The 16,523-nt window shown below is 39.9% G+C and overlaps 4 protein-coding genes across 4 annotated transcripts; 2 read left to right on the top strand and 2 right to left on the bottom strand.

Annotated features, from left to right (window-relative positions):
- Positions 1-3,054: 3,054 nt before the first annotated feature.
- LOC147226381 (odorant receptor 131-2-like) lies at positions 3,055-4,306 on the bottom strand. Its single transcript, XM_086160828.1, has one exon. The coding sequence runs from the start codon at positions 4,268-4,270 to the stop codon at positions 3,383-3,385; it is 888 nt and encodes a 295-aa protein (XP_086016954.1). The 5' UTR covers positions 4,271-4,306; the 3' UTR covers positions 3,055-3,382.
- A 3,188-nt stretch (positions 4,307-7,494) lies between these two features.
- Positions 7,495-8,358, bottom strand: LOC147226380 (odorant receptor 131-2-like). The gene is made up of 2 exons (XM_086160386.1): positions 7,700-8,358; positions 7,495-7,600 (listed from the first exon to the last, which is right to left on the bottom strand). Exons 1-2 carry the CDS (start codon positions 8,356-8,358, stop codon positions 7,495-7,497), a joined length of 765 nt encoding a protein of 254 aa, XP_086016512.1.
- Positions 8,359-11,674: 3,316 nt separating this feature from the next.
- Positions 11,675-13,500, top strand: LOC147226379 (histone H3). Its single transcript, XM_086160829.1, has one exon. The coding sequence runs from the start codon at positions 12,119-12,121 to the stop codon at positions 12,527-12,529; it is 411 nt and encodes a 136-aa protein (XP_086016955.1). The 5' UTR covers positions 11,675-12,118; the 3' UTR covers positions 12,530-13,500.
- A 1,325-nt stretch (positions 13,501-14,825) lies between these two features.
- Positions 14,826-15,137, top strand: LOC147226378 (histone H4). Its single transcript, XM_086160727.1, has one exon. The coding sequence runs from the start codon at positions 14,826-14,828 to the stop codon at positions 15,135-15,137; it is 312 nt and encodes a 103-aa protein (XP_086016853.1).
- Positions 15,138-16,523: the final 1,386 nt, after the last annotated feature.

The raw sequence follows: 16,523 nt of genomic DNA, 5'->3' as shown, positions 1-16,523 counted from the left end.
CTGTGATCCCGGAGTGAAGTTGGCTGGAAAACTATCCATAAGTGAACATTTACAAAACCGTTTGAGAAAAAAAATCAATATGATCTTAAAATCAGAACAAGCACAACATTTCTTTTCCTGTTGAAGTTTCTTTGAGCAATGAAGGCAGGTCATGGTTAGAAATTACATTTGCAAAGCCCCCGGCCACATTCTCACCCTGAACAGTTTGTTATGAGCAGAGCAGGTCTGCAGGGCTCACACGGCTTCGCAAGCCATTTATGAGTTTAGTCCTCACACCCATTTCACAGCGACGACACTCGAACAGCCAATAATGTGCCAGTTCCTCTCAATGGGCCACGCAAACTCGATCAGACTTGGACGGTTAAAGGAAAAGCTAAAGGAATATTCTTTTCTATTTCATAAAGGGCTGATATAGTCAGGTATCTTAGTGTCAGACTGTAATAAAGCATTTTTGCAGAAAGAGGCAGGGCGCCGTTGAACTGGACTGTGGAGATGCCTGTATTTAGGAGCATGTAGACATGTTTGAGAAATATTTAAATCAAGTTAGTATTTTTTTATTTGGAAGACCCTGACAAAGTTTTGCCTGTATTCCTATCGGAGGTGACCACACTTGGTACAGCTGAGATTCATCCTGCGATGCTTAAAATGTCTGAGCACTGAGAGCATATTAAGATAATAGACAGAGTAGATCAGATAAGATAAGATAAACTTTATTGATCGATCAGGGAAATTCTTTTGTTACAGCAGCATAACAGTTACAGTGTAAATGAATATGAATGTAAATGTAAATGGAGAGACAATTAGAAGACAGTTAGAAAATAGCCAAAGACATCCACAAATAAATAGATAGCAGAGAGAACAAAACATCAAGGATCAGAATGAATAATAGAATGGAAAAAGACAGTAATCGTGAAAAATAGACAACCAAAACTAAACGACAACATAAACAGAGTGACAACATCAATCACAAGTGTAAAATAGAGTCTGAAGAGTTCAATTCTGCATTGGGGTGGGATGAGCCATTGGTAAAATTAGCTTCCCATCAGCCACAGCTTGTCATGAAGGGGCTGGGAAGGATTGTCCAGGATAGCTGGGGTTAATGTTGTCCGGCCCATTGGTTTTGCTATGGCTCAACCTGGAGAACTCCCCCTGCACCTGGTCGAGGTGAGGGTGAGGCCATGGTTGGCAGGAGGTGGAGGGGAGAATGTATGTGCCAGTATTCAGGGTGCTTATGCATCTCACTGGTGTGGCATAGAGGTCAGGATGGACTGATCAGGTGTCGTGGCTGTGATTCTTGAGGTCCGATTCATCATATTACATGGAAGGGTTAGTATTTTCCAAAGTATTTTGCCATCAGGGCTTTGTAATAAAAACTATTTCTCAAGCAACATTCCAAGGGCAGCCTGCATCTAGAGGCATTGAGAAACAGGATTATTTTAATGGGATTCAGTTTTGCGCAATTATTTTTTTACTTACAGTTTTTTCCATTCATGAGTGCGTATTTGAAACAAAATAGAACTGTTTAAGCTGAAATTGTTCACAATTTATCACAGATCTCAGTGGAAATATTATCAATAAATATGGTGATGAATAAACTAAGGGTAAGACTTTATTTTTCAGGTCTTTTTATCTAGACTTTTAAAGTCTAAGTTGTCCTTATAACAAATTTTAAAAAGGTCAATCCTCCAACTTTGTTTTGAAATGTTTCAATTTTCTTCAGTCAGGTAACAGTGTGTTTTCACACTCCGAGCTCTCATTCGGGGGAGATGACATCATCCGAATGAATCCATCATCGTTTTACAGTATGAAGCAGTTAATATATACTGCCCAAAAAAATAAAGGGAACACTTGAACAACACAATGTAACTCCAAGTCAATCACACTTCTGTGAAATCATAGTGTTCACTCAGGAAGCAACACAGATTCATTTTGACTTGTTTTAAGGACATTACATCAAAGTTGGATCAGCCTGGAGTGTGTTTTTACACTTTAATTTTGAGTGTGATTCCTAATCCAGACCTCCATGGGTTAATACATTTGATTTCCATTGATCATTTTTGTGTGATTTTGTTGTCAGCACATTCAACTGTGTAAAGAGCAAAGTATTTCATAAGAATATTTCATTCATTTAGATCTAGGATGTGTTTTTTAAGTGTTCCCTTTATTTTTTTGAGCAGTGTATATATGAATGCTACTGTAAATCAACCAAGGCTGCATTTGTGTATCAATTGAAACTGGCAATAAGCAAATAGATATAGACAATGTGTGTAATCATTGTTATTTGTAGATCATATAGAGCATATGTTATACATAGGTATCTAAATATTTTTTTTTCTTTAAGGATAAACATTTTTTTCTTTCAACTGAACAATCACAAATTTAATTTTTGACATCTCCATTTGAAGTCCGGCTGTGAGAAATGAAAACGTCTGAATACAGAAAGAGAGCCTGATGACAAACTCTTTCAGCACATGCAAAGCTTATAAAGGCAAACAAAACAAAATACAGAGGTCACAGTTATTTTAGGGAATTTTAAAAGCAGATTTCCTTCTCTCTCTCCTCCCTGAGCCGTATACTATCCATACATCGGAAGACAGGAAGGATTTCAAAAAGAGTCATGGAAAGAGTCATCTCAAACCTGCTCACATTGAAAGAAAAGTTTTCAGTCACAGCTTCATCTCAGACTGACATTTTTCAAAAGCTGTGAATCTTACAAGGTTATTACAACTAGACTACAACTAGATCTCTCCGCAATTTGAGACCTAAACACAGTATATGATGAGTGTTGAACCCACTGCCGAATGTCCAAAGAGAGAGAGGCATCACACATAGAGGAAGTGTTTCCTTGCATGGGTTTCAAGTGTTTCTCAGATGAAAAATTCCGGTTGCATCAACAATTGGAAAATATGTATTTTAATACTTAAAATAAATAAATAAAAAAAAGTTAAGCCCATTCATTTTAATTTTATTTACAAAGCAGTTGAAAGCTTTTCACATGGCATGTCACACTTATATTCTTTATAATATTTAATATGGGTAATAATATGTGGCTTTGTATGTATGAGGTCCTGGGTTAAATCCCCGGCATCTCCACTGTAAGTCGCTTTGGTTAAAAGTGTCTGCGAGATGATTGTAATGTTATGTAATATTATTGACATGATTATCAGAGGCATTTTAGAGTTACTATACTGACAGGATTGACTCAAGTAAAAAAAAAACAAACAAAAAAAAAAAACATCGAAACCAGATATCACCTTTCTTAAAACAAAGAAAAAAAACACCATAGAGAGAGCCTTTTTCGAATATTAACACCTAGTTCTCCACCCGAGTCAACGGAGCAAACATTCAAACTTGCAATCTATGCAGACATAGATGGATTATTTTAGCTTTGGTGTTGATTATTTAAGTTTAATCCACAGCAGAGATGGTAAATGAGGACGGGCCTGATGGTCTGATCTTTGAGGCCATAGATGAGAGAATTCATGTACCTAGGGAATAAAAATATGAATAGATACAAGATAATTTTTATACGCACAAGTGTTAATCTTTGCACTATTCCTGCAACAAATTCAATAACATTAGAGTGCATTGCCGAGGAGAGGCTGAGTCCCAGCTGCACCAGGTGCAGCAGTAGTGTTTTACGAGCTTTATGGGCCAAAGCTTTGTGCGTGGAGGCCGACCTGGCTGCCAAGATCACACCAATATAACTAGAGATGATCACCACACCTGATGAAAAGAAAAGAAAAGACGTGTAGGCTTGGTTGTAACTGTTAGACGCTGACCCAATCAAGAGGGCTCCGTTTGAGCAATACTCTGTCATCTGCAGACTCCAAAGCTCCTCAAATGGAAACTCCAGTACCAACAGAACTCGAATGAAAATATTGAGCAAAGACAAGGCCCAGATAGCAACACAAGCCATACCCGTGTTCCTGCTGTTTGCAATGGCGGCGTGTCTCAGCGGGTGGCATACTGCTACGTATCTCTCCAGAGACATCACTGCCAGCGTTAAGGGCGAGATTTCACTCAACAGGTTGGTGAGTATGACAAGAATTCCGCACACAGGATAGGTCAAATATAGTCTACAAGCAGATAAAAGGTACAATATCTGGGAAATCACCAGATGAGCAGTGTCGGAAAAAAGAAGGTTATACAGAAGAATGTAGCGGGAGGTTTCACGAAACACGGGTTTACTCCTCAAGGTGTACAACATGGCTGCGTTAATAACGAAGAAAACACAGAGCGGAATTTCAACCAGAGCCAGCATAAACATTCCTTCTATCAACCCTTGATACTGGATTCCCACAGTGAAGTTGGCTGGAAAACTATCCATAAGTGAACATTTAATAAACCGTTTGAGAAAAAAAATCAATATGATCTTAAAATCAAAGTGTAAAAGCACAACATTTCTCTTCCTGTTGAAGTTCTTTGAGTAATGAAGGCAGGTCATGGTTGGAAATTACATTTGCAAAGCCCCAGGACACATTCTCACCCTGAACAGTTTGTTATGAGCAGAGCAGGTCTGCAGGGCTCACACGGCTTCGCAAGCCATTTATGAGTTTAATCCTCACACCCATTTCACAGCGACGGCGCTCAAACAGCCAATAATGTGCCAGTTCCTCTCAATGGACCACGCAAACTCGATCAGACTTGGACAGTTAAAGGAAAAATTAAAGGAATAATCTCTTCTCTTTTGTAAAGGGCTGATATAGTCGGGTGTCTTAGTGTCACACCGTAATAAAGCATTTTCGCAGGAAGAGGCAGAGCGCCGTTGACCTGGACTGTGGAGATTCCTGTATTTAGGAGCATGTAGACATGTTTGAGAAATATTTAAAATCTGGTTGGTAATTTTTTTATTTGGAAGACCCTGACAAAGTTTTGCCTGAATTCCTAGCGGAGGTGACCACACGTGGTGCAGCTGGGATTCATCCCGCGACGCTTAAAATGTCTGGGCACTTCCAGCACATCAGGGCTTATGCATCTCACTGGTGTGGCATAGAGGTCAGGATGGCCTGATTTGGTGTCGTGGCTACAATCTTGAGTTCCGATTCATCATATCACATGGAAGTGTTCATATTTTCCATAGTATCTTCCCATCAGGGTTTTGCGATAAAAGCTTTATTTCTTAAGCAACATTCCAAGAGCGGCCTGCATCTAAAGGCATCAAGAGGCAGGATTATTTTAATGGGAATCGGTTTTGCGCAATTATTACTGATAGTTTTTTCCATTCATGAGTGCATAATTTAAACCAAATATAATTGTCGCAACAGGAATTGTTCACAATTTATCACAGATCTCAGTGGAAATATTATGACAGACTATGAATAAACTAAAAGATAGGATGAGACTTTAATCATCCAGTCTTTTTATCTAGACTTTTTATCGTCTAGGTTTTCCTTATAATAAATTTTAAAAAGGCCAATCCTCCAATTTTGTTTTGAATTGTTTCAATTTTTTTTAGCCATTTGCGCTATCTGGCGAATGTGTTTTCACACTTCGAGCCCTCATTCGGATGGATGATGTCATCCAAATGAATGTATCATCGATTCGCAGTATGAAGCAGTTAATATATATGAATGCTATTGTAAATCAACCGAGGCTGCAGTTGTATATAAATTTAAACTGGCAATAAGAAAATAGATAGACAATGTGTGTAAACATTGTTTTATGTATATCGTATAGAGCATACGTGACATATGTATCTATATATTTGTTGTTCTTTGAGGATAAATGTTTTTTTCTTTCAATCCAACAATACCAAATTTAATTTTTTACATCTCCATTTGAATTTCGGCTGTGAGAAACGAAGATGTCTGAATATCTGAATACAGAAAGAGAGCCTGATGACAAACTCTTTCAGCACATACAAAGCGTATAAAGGCAAACAAAAGAAAATACAGAGGTCACAGTTATTTTGGGAACTTTAAAAAGCAGGTTTCCTTCTCCTTCCTCTCTCTGAGCTGTATACTACCCATACATCAGAAGACAGGAAGGATTTGGAAAAGAATCATCTCACACCTGCTCACATCTAAAGACAAGAATTTAGTCACAGTATTGTCTTGGATTGAGAATTTTACAAAGGCAGTGAATCTTGCAGGACCACCATTTAAAAGACTACAACTAGATCTTTCAGCAATTGTTCCAACCACGCAATGTTTTAACTTGGTATTTGCAGAGCCTGTGATATTTCAGTCCACTGCTTTTTCCTCTCCACTCGGTTGTGATTAGTCAGAGAGTTGACATCGTCCAAGCTGGGCTGTTCTGCCCAGAGCTCCACCATCCGCTCCTTTTTCTAAACGGCCCATAATGATTCCGATGTCTTTCACCGTTCTTGTTCACCCATACCGACGTCAATACCGCTCTGGTTATTGTTTGTCTACTAGGTTTCCCGTTTCTGGTTTTGTTAGACCTCATCTAGTGGTTGTTGATTATTTTATGTCACCGTAAACACTAAAAGACTTGCGATGATATCAAACATGTTTGTTATTGTTGCAAGTCCAAAATTAGCAGAAGGGATCCAAAAACAGCTCAGATTACAGCCTTACACTTAATGATCAAGAAGATGAGAGCACGCTGCGACTCTAGTAAAATCCCCCAAATTTCCTTTCGACCTTCATATTTTTCGTCCGTGACAAACCCCAGCAGTGTTTTGTTCCTGTACTTCTTGCTTAGCATAATTTAGCTGTACTGCACCTTTTCTTGAACATGGGGCGGACACATTAAACATGGGACCAGATCAGGCAACACCAGCCTAAAGATCAAGGATTGACTGTCATTAATTTAACAAAATTTGATTCTCGGGTTAAGAGTTGTCAAATCAGGTGTCATCCAGCAGCCTGCTGGCCAAGCCCCAGTAGACTGAAACTCATAGTATAGGATGGATTTTCTGCAGGTCTTGGAGAAAAACATGCACATGGGGTGCAAATTAGCCCTATTTCAAGACCTCTGTTGTGAAACATCAGTTTGAAGCTTTGGCCATGATGAGTGTTAAACCCACTGCTGTATGTCTGAAGCAAGAGAGGCAGTCACACAGAGGAAGGGTTTCCTTGCATGGGTTTCAAGGGTTTAACAGATGAAAAAATTGTTTGCATCAGCAATAGGAAAAGATGTATTTTAATACTGAAAATAAAAGGTTGAATTAAATTCATTTCAATTTTATTCACATCAGCAGTTGAAAGCTTATCTCCAAGCACTTTTCACAGAGCATGTTAAGGTTATTTTCTTATAATATTTAATATGGACATGATTATAAGAGGCATTTTAGAGTGACTATACTGACAGAGGGTTGACTCAAGTACAAAAAAAAATCTACATTTCTCTTTTGCGATGCAGAACAATTATTAAAAAATAAAGAAACTGGATATTACCTGATTTCACGAAACAAAAAAAAAAATCATAAATAGAGCCATTTTCAAGTATTAACACCTAGTTCTCCACCCAAGTCAACAAAGCAAACATTCAAACTTGCAATCCATGCAGACGGATAGATGAATTATTTTAGCTTGGGTTTTGATTATTTAAATTCAATCCACAGCAGAGGTGGTAAATGAGGACGGGCCTGATGGTCTGATCTTTGAGGCCATAGATGAGAGAATTCAAGTACCTTGGGAATAAAAATATGAATAGGTACAAGATAATTTTTATACGCACAAGTGTTAATCTTTGCACTATTCCTGTGATGAATTCAATTACATTAGAGTACATTGCTGAGGAGAGGCTGAGTCCCAGCTGCACCATGTGCAGCAGCAGTGTTTTACGAGCTTTATGGGCCAAAACTTTGTGCGTGGAGGCTGACCTGGCTGCCAAGATCACACCGATATAACTAGAAATGATCACCACGCCTGATGATAAGAAAAGAAAAGACGTGTAGGCTTGGTTGTAGCTGCCAGACACTGACCCAATCAAGAGTGCTCCGTTTGAGCAATACTCTGTCATCTGCAGGCTCCCCAACTCCTCCAACAGAAACTCCAAAAGCAACAGAACTCGAACGATAACATTGAGCAAAGAAAAGGCCCAGACAGCAACACAAGCCATACCCGTGTTCCTGCTGTTTGCAATGGCGGCATGTCTCAGCGGGTGGCACACTGCTATGTATCTCTCCAGAGACATCACTGCCAGCGTTGAGGGAGAGACTTCATTCAATAGAATGCTGAACATGACAAGAACGCTGCACACAGAATAGGTCAAATATAGTCTACAAGCAGATAAAAGGTACAATATCTGGGAAATCACCAGATGTGCAGTGTCTGAAAAAAGAAGGTTATACAGAAGAATGTAGCGGGAGGTTTCACGAAACACTGGCTTACTCCTCAAGGTGTACAACATGGCTGCGTTAATAACAAAAAACACACAAAGCGGCATTTCAACCAGAGTCAGCATAAAGATTCCTTCTATCAACCCTTGATACTGGGTTCCCGCAGTGAAGTTGGCTGAAAAACTATCCATAAGTAAACATTTACATAAACCTTTGAGAAAACAAAGCAATATGATTTTGAAATTAGGGTGTAAAAGCACAAGGTTGCTCTTCCTGTTGAAGTTCTTTGAGCAATGAAGGCAGGTCATGGTTGGAAATTACATTTGCAAAGCCCCGGACTAATTCTCACCCTGAACAGTTTGTTATGAGCAGAGCAGGTCTGCAGGGCTCACATGGCTTCGCAAGCCATTTATGAGTTTAGTCCTCACACCCATTTCACAGCGACAACACTCAAAAAGCCAATAACATGTCAGCTCCTCCTGGAGGGAACACAACGCAATGTTGCGCAAACTTGGTCAAACTTTAATTCTACAAATTTGAAAATTTCCAAATGCAGGGTGATTAGAAGAATATGCCATGATTTTTTTCTTTTTTTGGAAAACCCTGTTTATGCACACGTTTGAGCGCTCTGCTGGGGGGATGGTATGTAGTTGCTTTCAGGGGTAGCAAGAGGGGGTCAATTGCTTTTACAACTCTGGGGCAGAAGCTGACGCTTCTGGATAGAATAGGTTTTCTTTTTTTCAGTTCAACAACCCCAAGAACTTTTGACTCCTCCATTTGAACTAGCTGTGTGGAATTAAAACATCTGACAGAAAAAGAGGCTGATGACAAAATCTTTTAGTATGCAGAAAGCTTATAAGGGAAACAAAAAAAAAAAACGTTAGCCGATTTCTTGGGGAGCTTTAAAAGCAGCTTCCCTGTCTTTCTCCTCCTCGTACCTTATTTACATTTACAATTTCATACATTTCATAATGCACACGTTTAATCTGCTCTTGCACAATAGTCATTGCCATTGTATAGTAGTGGTCAAACAGCCCTGAATGACCTCAGAATTTTCATAGTCTACCTCCATGATCTAGTGTCACTCATGGAAGTAGGGTGCAGAGGTCTTTTTTTTATTTTTTTTTACATAGATTATATTCAAACACTAGTAGTGGGGTATTATTGGGTTTTATGTTTTTCTCTTAGAGAAGAATGATCAGACTATGAGAGGTGAGGAAGGGTGGTGGAGTTCAGCCTGCGGGGGGAAGCAGTGATGTACCCCTTCATGGCCTCTAATTTAGGTTTGGACAGAATGGTGAGTAGAGCACCGGGGTGAGTGTAGAGAAGTCGCAAATCCTCTAAGAAGGACCTACTCTTCTATGCAAACCAGCAGCCACTAAATCCCTTCCAACACATTTCTTTAAACTTGACTTGATCAACTTTACTTGATCTCCAAAACAGTCAACAGAACAACTTTGTTATGATGGGTCACGCAAATTCTGTTATTCTTTTAATAAGAGCACCTAAATATTACAGTCCTTGAGCTTTGACGAACAATATCATGGATCTTGAAATGTGTTGTCATATGACTTGAATAGCTTTGTATGGAAAGTTTCTCAACAAACAAACCAGCAGATGTTTAATGTTGTCATCTTTAATGTTGTCACAACAGCATTGTTTTTCTTGCCTGAAAGGCGCTGAGGTGCCAAAGACAGGACCCCCTGAGTCTGATCTTGTCTCCTGACAACTCTTTGAGACACATCAGATATTCCAGCCCTTATGAATTAATGCTTCCAGCAAATATACAACTAATTCCTCCTGTGGGTGTTGATCATCATATCTACTTCCAAGAACAAAAGTATGACGATGTTTTTTTTTTTTTTAAGTGCTTACAAAAAGTATGACTAGGTTTTTTTTTTTTTTTTGAAGAGCTTACAAAAATAGTCCCCCTATCTAGACTTACAGTTGTTGGATGTGGAGTATTTTTGCCTTTTGCCAAAATGTATTCATTTTGTACTTTATTTTGTGAGATTCACTGTTTTACATTCTTATTCTATTTGGATAAATTAATTATTCGAGGTCAATCTGTTGCCACGCTACTGAAAATGAATATGAAAATATAATTCAATGTCCAGACCATCATTTAATTCTAAGAGCCAAATTAAAAATTAACATGTTTGGCAAGAAGAAATGCTACCACATTTTATATAATTTTTAAATTTGTATTCAACCTTTATTTAACCAGGAAAACCACATTGAAAATGCAAATATGTTTTTCAAGTCTGTCCTTGCAAAGACAGGAAGTAGCACAGTTAAAGTTACACAGATACAGACAACAGCCCTACATACAAATCAGAAAATAACAATCTGATAACTAAATTTCAATCATGATTTTAAAGACCCCTATTTTTCATCATCCTCTTCCGTGCAATATTAACCTTTTACATATATATATATATATATATATATAAACATATTCCCCAGGACTTCAACTGTTACTTTTATAACCACATTATCCAAACCATAATGAACGATGTCACAGTAGAACCTGTTTTCTATTTATGATTCACCTTTACCACATCTGCACACAGATAAATATCTTTCAGTGTCACACATGCTTTAAACTTTTGTGGTCTTATTATGCCACACATCACCAGCAATCTTTGTAATGGTCATGTGAAGCACCTACATCGAAACATGCTTAGTTCACAGGACTGTAGCTGATGTTTTTTTTTTTTTTTTTCAACACGGCATTATCAGTGGTTCTTTTTCATCAGTGTGTTTACACGTGTCTTTTTTTCCCTCTGGTACCTCGGTCTTCTCCATATGTTGTTTCCTAATTGACTGGTGTTGCGTAAAGAGGTGCAGAGGGAGAGTCTTCTCAGCTGCCCGAGTCTCCTGACATCTTATTTAGACACATTAAATATTTAAGGTCTACTAACTAGTGTTTTCAGTCAGCATAATGAGAGGCTTCCCTGTATGTTTATCAGTCTGAGGTAATGCAGATCTCTGGAGATAATTTTAAGTAAAACAGGTAAAAAGTCTGCATCAAACATTGTCTTTAATCTTGTAGTGGGAATGAAAAAAAAAAAAATCCTTAAAATCAATGCTAGATTTATGTTGCAGATATCACACCATGCAAAACATGGTTTTATTCTTGTTGTCCTCAGATTTTATAATTCATACTGCTTGCTTTGGCTGGCACCCTACGTTCCGATGTCTTGCTATCAGTCACTGATGTGAAAACATAGTTTTCATATGATCAGTCTGATGACTAAATTGAAGTGGAATGGATTTGTACTTTGCAGAACTTGTATTTTAAGAACTGCCAGGGCAGTCAACATATGACCTGGGAAGGTCAAATGTAGTCTTAGAAATTCTGGACAAGGCATTTAACTTACCCCCCATTAGCTGGTGATGAATGGACCTCTGATCCAAGTTGGGAGTATCGATGGATCCAAAGAATACCCATAAAGAGAAGGATTTCATTTAAAGAGATGAATTATTTAAACAAGGAGAGGATTTAACCGTCATGTTTCGCTTAATTTGTAAATCTGTTGAAAAGGCTCAAATAGTGTGTTGTTGAGTAGTTTTCTGTGTTAAAAAACAGCTTTCAAAACCATGTCTTTATCTTAAATTACAAGAGGTTAAAGAGCAGACTTTTTTTAAATTAACAAAAGAAGATTCTTCCCGCCGAGAATCTCGCGCAGTGTTCAAATTGATATCATCCAATAGGCAGCGGGCTTGAAGGATACATGCTAAGAAAACAACCAATTAGGAGACGGGTTGTATAACCGTCATAGTGACGCACCCGAGCCGATTGCTATAAATAAGTGGCTCGCTCGGGTATCGTCAGTGTTTCTACTAGCACAGACTAGCGCAGAAATGGCCCGTACCAAGCAGACCGCCCGCAAGTCCACCGGAGGAAAGGCTCCCCGCAAGCAGCTGGCCACCAAGGCCGCCAGAAAGAGCGCCCCCGCCACCGGCGGCGTGAAGAAGCCTCACCGTTATAGGCCCGGAACCGTGGCTCTGAGGGAGATCCGTCGCTACCAGAAGTCCACCGAGCTGCTGATCCGCAAGCTGCCCTTCCAGCGCCTGGTGAGGGAGATCGCCCAGGACTTCAAAACCGACCTGCGCTTCCAGAGCTCCGCCGTCATGGCTCTGCAGGAGGCCAGCGAGGCTTACCTGGTGGGCCTGTTCGAGGACACCAACCTGTGCGCCATCCACGCCAAGAGAGTGACCATCATGCCCAAAGACATCCAGCTCGCCCGCCGCATCCGCGGAGAGAGAGCTTAGACTGCCTCCTGTCTGATCCAAAACAACGGCTCTTTTAAGAGCCACCTCCCTGATACTAAAGGCTTCATTCCCAAATTCTGGTCCTGGGAACCTCGTCCTGGCGCCGACTTGAGCTAACATTGACGTATCAGTCCTTACGAAGCACGTCTGTTCGCAATAGGCGGCACGATGTATCAATTTGAGCTGTCTTGTTCTAGAATGATTAATGTATTTGATGTGAAAATCTTATTTATTCAATCATCTTGCTTTTCAGCCGACTTATCGACTCATTTCAATTCACCATGTGCTATCCGCTCTTCCCCTTCCTACATTCACTGTTTGACCCTCGTCCCTCTCGTTTGATTGGTCGTACGCGGTGCCAGTCATTGCCAAGTCCCGCCCCCGCCTGTGCTCGGTTTTGCAGAAATGCGAATGATTCATATTAGTCCGTGTGGGGCATAATGGGCTCAACAAGCTCTACAACGTAATTTCCTGCAAATATGTGTTTAGAGGAAGAAACCTGCGAATTCTAAACCTTTTAAATGACTACATGGTCATGAATCGCTTTGAGAGACTAGTCTCGCAGCACATCAGGTCCACCATGTCCCCATTTCTCAACTACAGCCATTTTGCATATACCGCCTTATATCACAGTCATTTGGCAGATGCTTTAATCCAAAGCAATTTACAAAAAGTGCAATACAGTCACAGAAGATCCAAAGTACCAGTGGTCTGTAGTCAGAAGTCACCACTCTACCAAATAGCCATATCAAAACCACATACATACATTAATTTCTTCGTTTTTGGGGTTGGGCTAAGTGCGATTAGTGGGGTAGTGCTTGGTGAAGAGGTATGTTTTCAGCTCACGCCGAAAGATGGGCAGCGACCGACCTGTTCTCACCTTTTTCGGGAGTTTGTTCCACCAAGACTGAGAAGAGCCATGACCGGTTTGATCAGCAGCCAGGGGCGCTGAGGGCACCAGGGTAGGCGAACCCCCCACCTTGGAATTACTCCATGCCCATCATAAACTTCAACTCTGTTGACTCCACTGGATAAAGGTTGCCCACAGGCAGTCAGATACACCTCCCCCCCACCTCTTCTCCAGCATAGCACTTAGCACTGGCTCCCCCCAAGGTTGTGTACTGACCCCTCCTCCTGTACACATGATACACACACACAACACACATGACTGCTACCCCACCATCTCTCCAACACTGGCATTGAATTAGTAGATGACACCATCTATTACAGAGATGAGATGTGGAAACTGAAGTGGTGCACAGCAAAAAACCTCATGCTGAACATCACAAAAAAAAAAATTCTGGACTTCAGGAGAGGAGGCCTAGAACTAGCCCCACTCCACATAAATTGGGAATATGTAGGAGTTCACTCTTTCATATACCCAGGAGTGCACATCTCTGGCAAACATCTAGGAAAATTCCTACCCCTGCAACCACCTGTTTGAACTGCTGCCCTCCGGAGGGCGCTATTGTACGTGCAGAAGCTGCACAAACAGACCCAGAGACAACTTCTTTCCCCAAAGACATTACAACATGATCACTACACACAAATCCCCACATAACCCACCACCTAACACACCTCCAACATCTGTCTAGTGCGATCACTCGCAGTGTATCCATTATTGGTTTTATTTATATCTACATGATTAGTCAAGCATGTGATCAACAAGTGCAATATACCTCATCTCAGCATGTTTACAAGAGCCTCTTTTGACAAGGGTATTACCGACTGCTCCAATTGCAATCTCATATTATTGCGACACTTTCTATTCATTATATTGTGTACTTTCTTTTTTACTTTCTTACATACTTTCTTTTTGTTTTTGTTTCCTACACCATGGAGCACCATTAATGTTGTTGTGTTTTTGAAATGCAATGACAATGAAAGGCTATTCTATTTTTTTGATAGCTTTTGGTATGACAAGTCACCATCCTTGCTTCTTTTGGGTGTTTTGGTATATATTCAATTTTATTTACTAATTAATATATTATAGTTTCTGATATTATTCCAACGTAGATACTACAAATAAACAGAAGTTTCTTAGATAACACAACAATTTCTGGCACAACAATTTCCTTCGGGATAAATAAAGTTGTTCTCATCTCATCTCATAAACTCGTTTTCTAAACCATCTATTGTGTCGAAGGAGAATTCAAACATTTGCTTTGAACCAATAACAGATCAGCTCGTGCGCGCGCTCCCCTTTGGACCAATCACAGGCTCCACGAAACCCCTATAAAGCTGCCGCTTGCCGCTGCTCGGCATCATTCGTGTCTTCGACCTTGAAGCAGAAAACATGAGCGGAAGAGGAAAGGGAGGCAAAGGACTCGGCAAAGGAGGCGCCAAGCGTCACCGCAAGGTTCTCCGCGACAACATCCAGGGCATCACCAAGCCCGCCATCCGCCGCCTGGCTCGCCGCGGCGGAGTCAAGCGTATCTCCGGTCTGATCTACGAGGAGACTCGCGGCGTCCTCAAGGTGTTCCTGGAGAACGTCATCCGTGACGCTGTCACTTACACCGAGCACGCCAAGAGGAAGACCGTCACCGCCATGGACGTGGTGTACGCTCTGAAGAGGCAGGGCCGCACCCTGTACGGCTTCGGGGGCTAAACCGGACCCGCGGTTCCCCATCAAACCAAACGGCTCTTTTAAGAGCCACCCACAAAATCTAGAGTAATAGTCCTAGTCTGATCCTGAACGAGAAGCTTGTCAGATGAGTAAAACCCCAGGCTTTCGACGTTAGTAACTGACCCATGGCCTTAGCAAAAGGATAATGGGAATTTATATCCAGCACAATTACATCTTGGTGGGTTAGCAGTCCTAATCTCAGTTTCAGTCCTGATTGAATAAGTAATGCCAGACACCTACTTGGTCAGTTACAATAACTGACCCCTTGGCATCCTGCCATATTCATTTTAAGCCCATACAATCTCATCAATTGAGTTGGGAAAAGAAATAATTAGACAATGCTATTATAGTACTATATTTTGTTTCCAACCATTAGTTTCAGGGGGATTTCTGTCTCTGGTAACTTGAAAAATCACGATAATCAAGTAAACATGAAATTAAAAAATAATCAAACCACCAAAGTAACCTATACAGATGTAACAGCAGCATTCTGAGAATGTGTTTAAACAGATTTGTAAGTCAATTGTTTACCTACAGTAACAGCAATATGAAGTGAATGCCAACTCTGATACGGGCAATGTGAAATGAAAATTGTATTTCATTAAAACCCATTACACTACCCTATCGATATGGTAACAGCCCTATCTTGCCTTTTATGAAATATTAGCAAATATACTCTTTACTGCTAACCAGAAATATGTTTGCAGTGTTCACACAAAAGCAGCATCATGAAATGACACAAATATGCTCTCATAAAATAGATCAATGGGTAAAGTGAATAAAGACAAGGAAAGACATTTCAAACATATCAAACTGAAGATAATTTTAGTTAGGTGGCCTATTCAGATGTTTTACTCATCTGCAAATGTCACCCTCCCATCAATAACATTCAAGTAACAAAGCCATTAATATCATCTGATACAGTATGATCATTCGAACCATTTCAATTAAATGAAATAATAAAATAAAGCTTCATACAAGGATTTGTAGTTCAGCTAAGGAGTCTCAGTGTCACAGAGACTATTGTATGGATCCTTGAGATGAAGGTAATTCGTAAAGGTTAGGAGTCATCCTGATTGCAGCATTCAGAATTAAAACTTGTACACTAACCTGTCCAGTCGATGCAAGCATGTAGGTAGTTTATCAATACACTTCTTAAATGTCTTCTTATAGTTTACATTCAAATATTAGTATGATATGCCAGCTTAACTTCTCTATCCATCTTTTGAATATGAAAATGTCTCCACTTTGGATTTATACCACCATGAGTGTATGAGATCTTGTGAGGATTAATAAAAAATAAATTAAGATAAAATACAAAGTATGAAAAACACTGCTCTGTATTTGATTTTTTTGTATTTTCAGCAA

This window comes from Fistularia commersonii, chromosome 15, assembly GCF_037954325.1.
Source record: "Fistularia commersonii isolate RoL2024-O1a breed Wild chromosome 15, RoL_Fcom_v1.0, whole genome shotgun sequence".
In the NCBI taxonomy this organism is placed as follows: Eukaryota; Metazoa; Chordata; class Actinopteri; order Syngnathiformes; family Fistulariidae; genus Fistularia; species Fistularia commersonii.
The sequence above is the reverse complement of the archived record's forward strand: the minus strand, read 5'-3'. Positions and strand labels throughout refer to the sequence as shown.

Bases quoted from the DNA above. Each gene is read 5' to 3' on its own strand.
- LOC147226379 (XM_086160829.1), top strand. From the start codon at position 12,119: ATGGCCCGTACCAAGCAGACCGCCCGCAAGTCCACCGGAGGAAAGGCT.
- LOC147226378 (XM_086160727.1), top strand. From the start codon at position 14,826: ATGAGCGGAAGAGGAAAGGGAGGCAAAGGACTCGGCAAAGGAGGCGCC.
- LOC147226381 (XM_086160828.1), bottom strand. From the start codon at position 4,270: ATGTTTATGCTGGCTCTGGTTGAAATTCCGCTCTGTGTTTTCTTCGTT.
- LOC147226380 (XM_086160386.1), bottom strand. From the start codon at position 8,358: ATGCCGCTTTGTGTGTTTTTTGTTATTAACGCAGCCATGTTGTACACC. The intron at 7,601-7,699 runs GTACTCTAATGT...TTTATTCCCAAG, and splicing joins CTCAGCCTCTCCTCAGCAAT to GTACTTGAATTCTCTCATCT.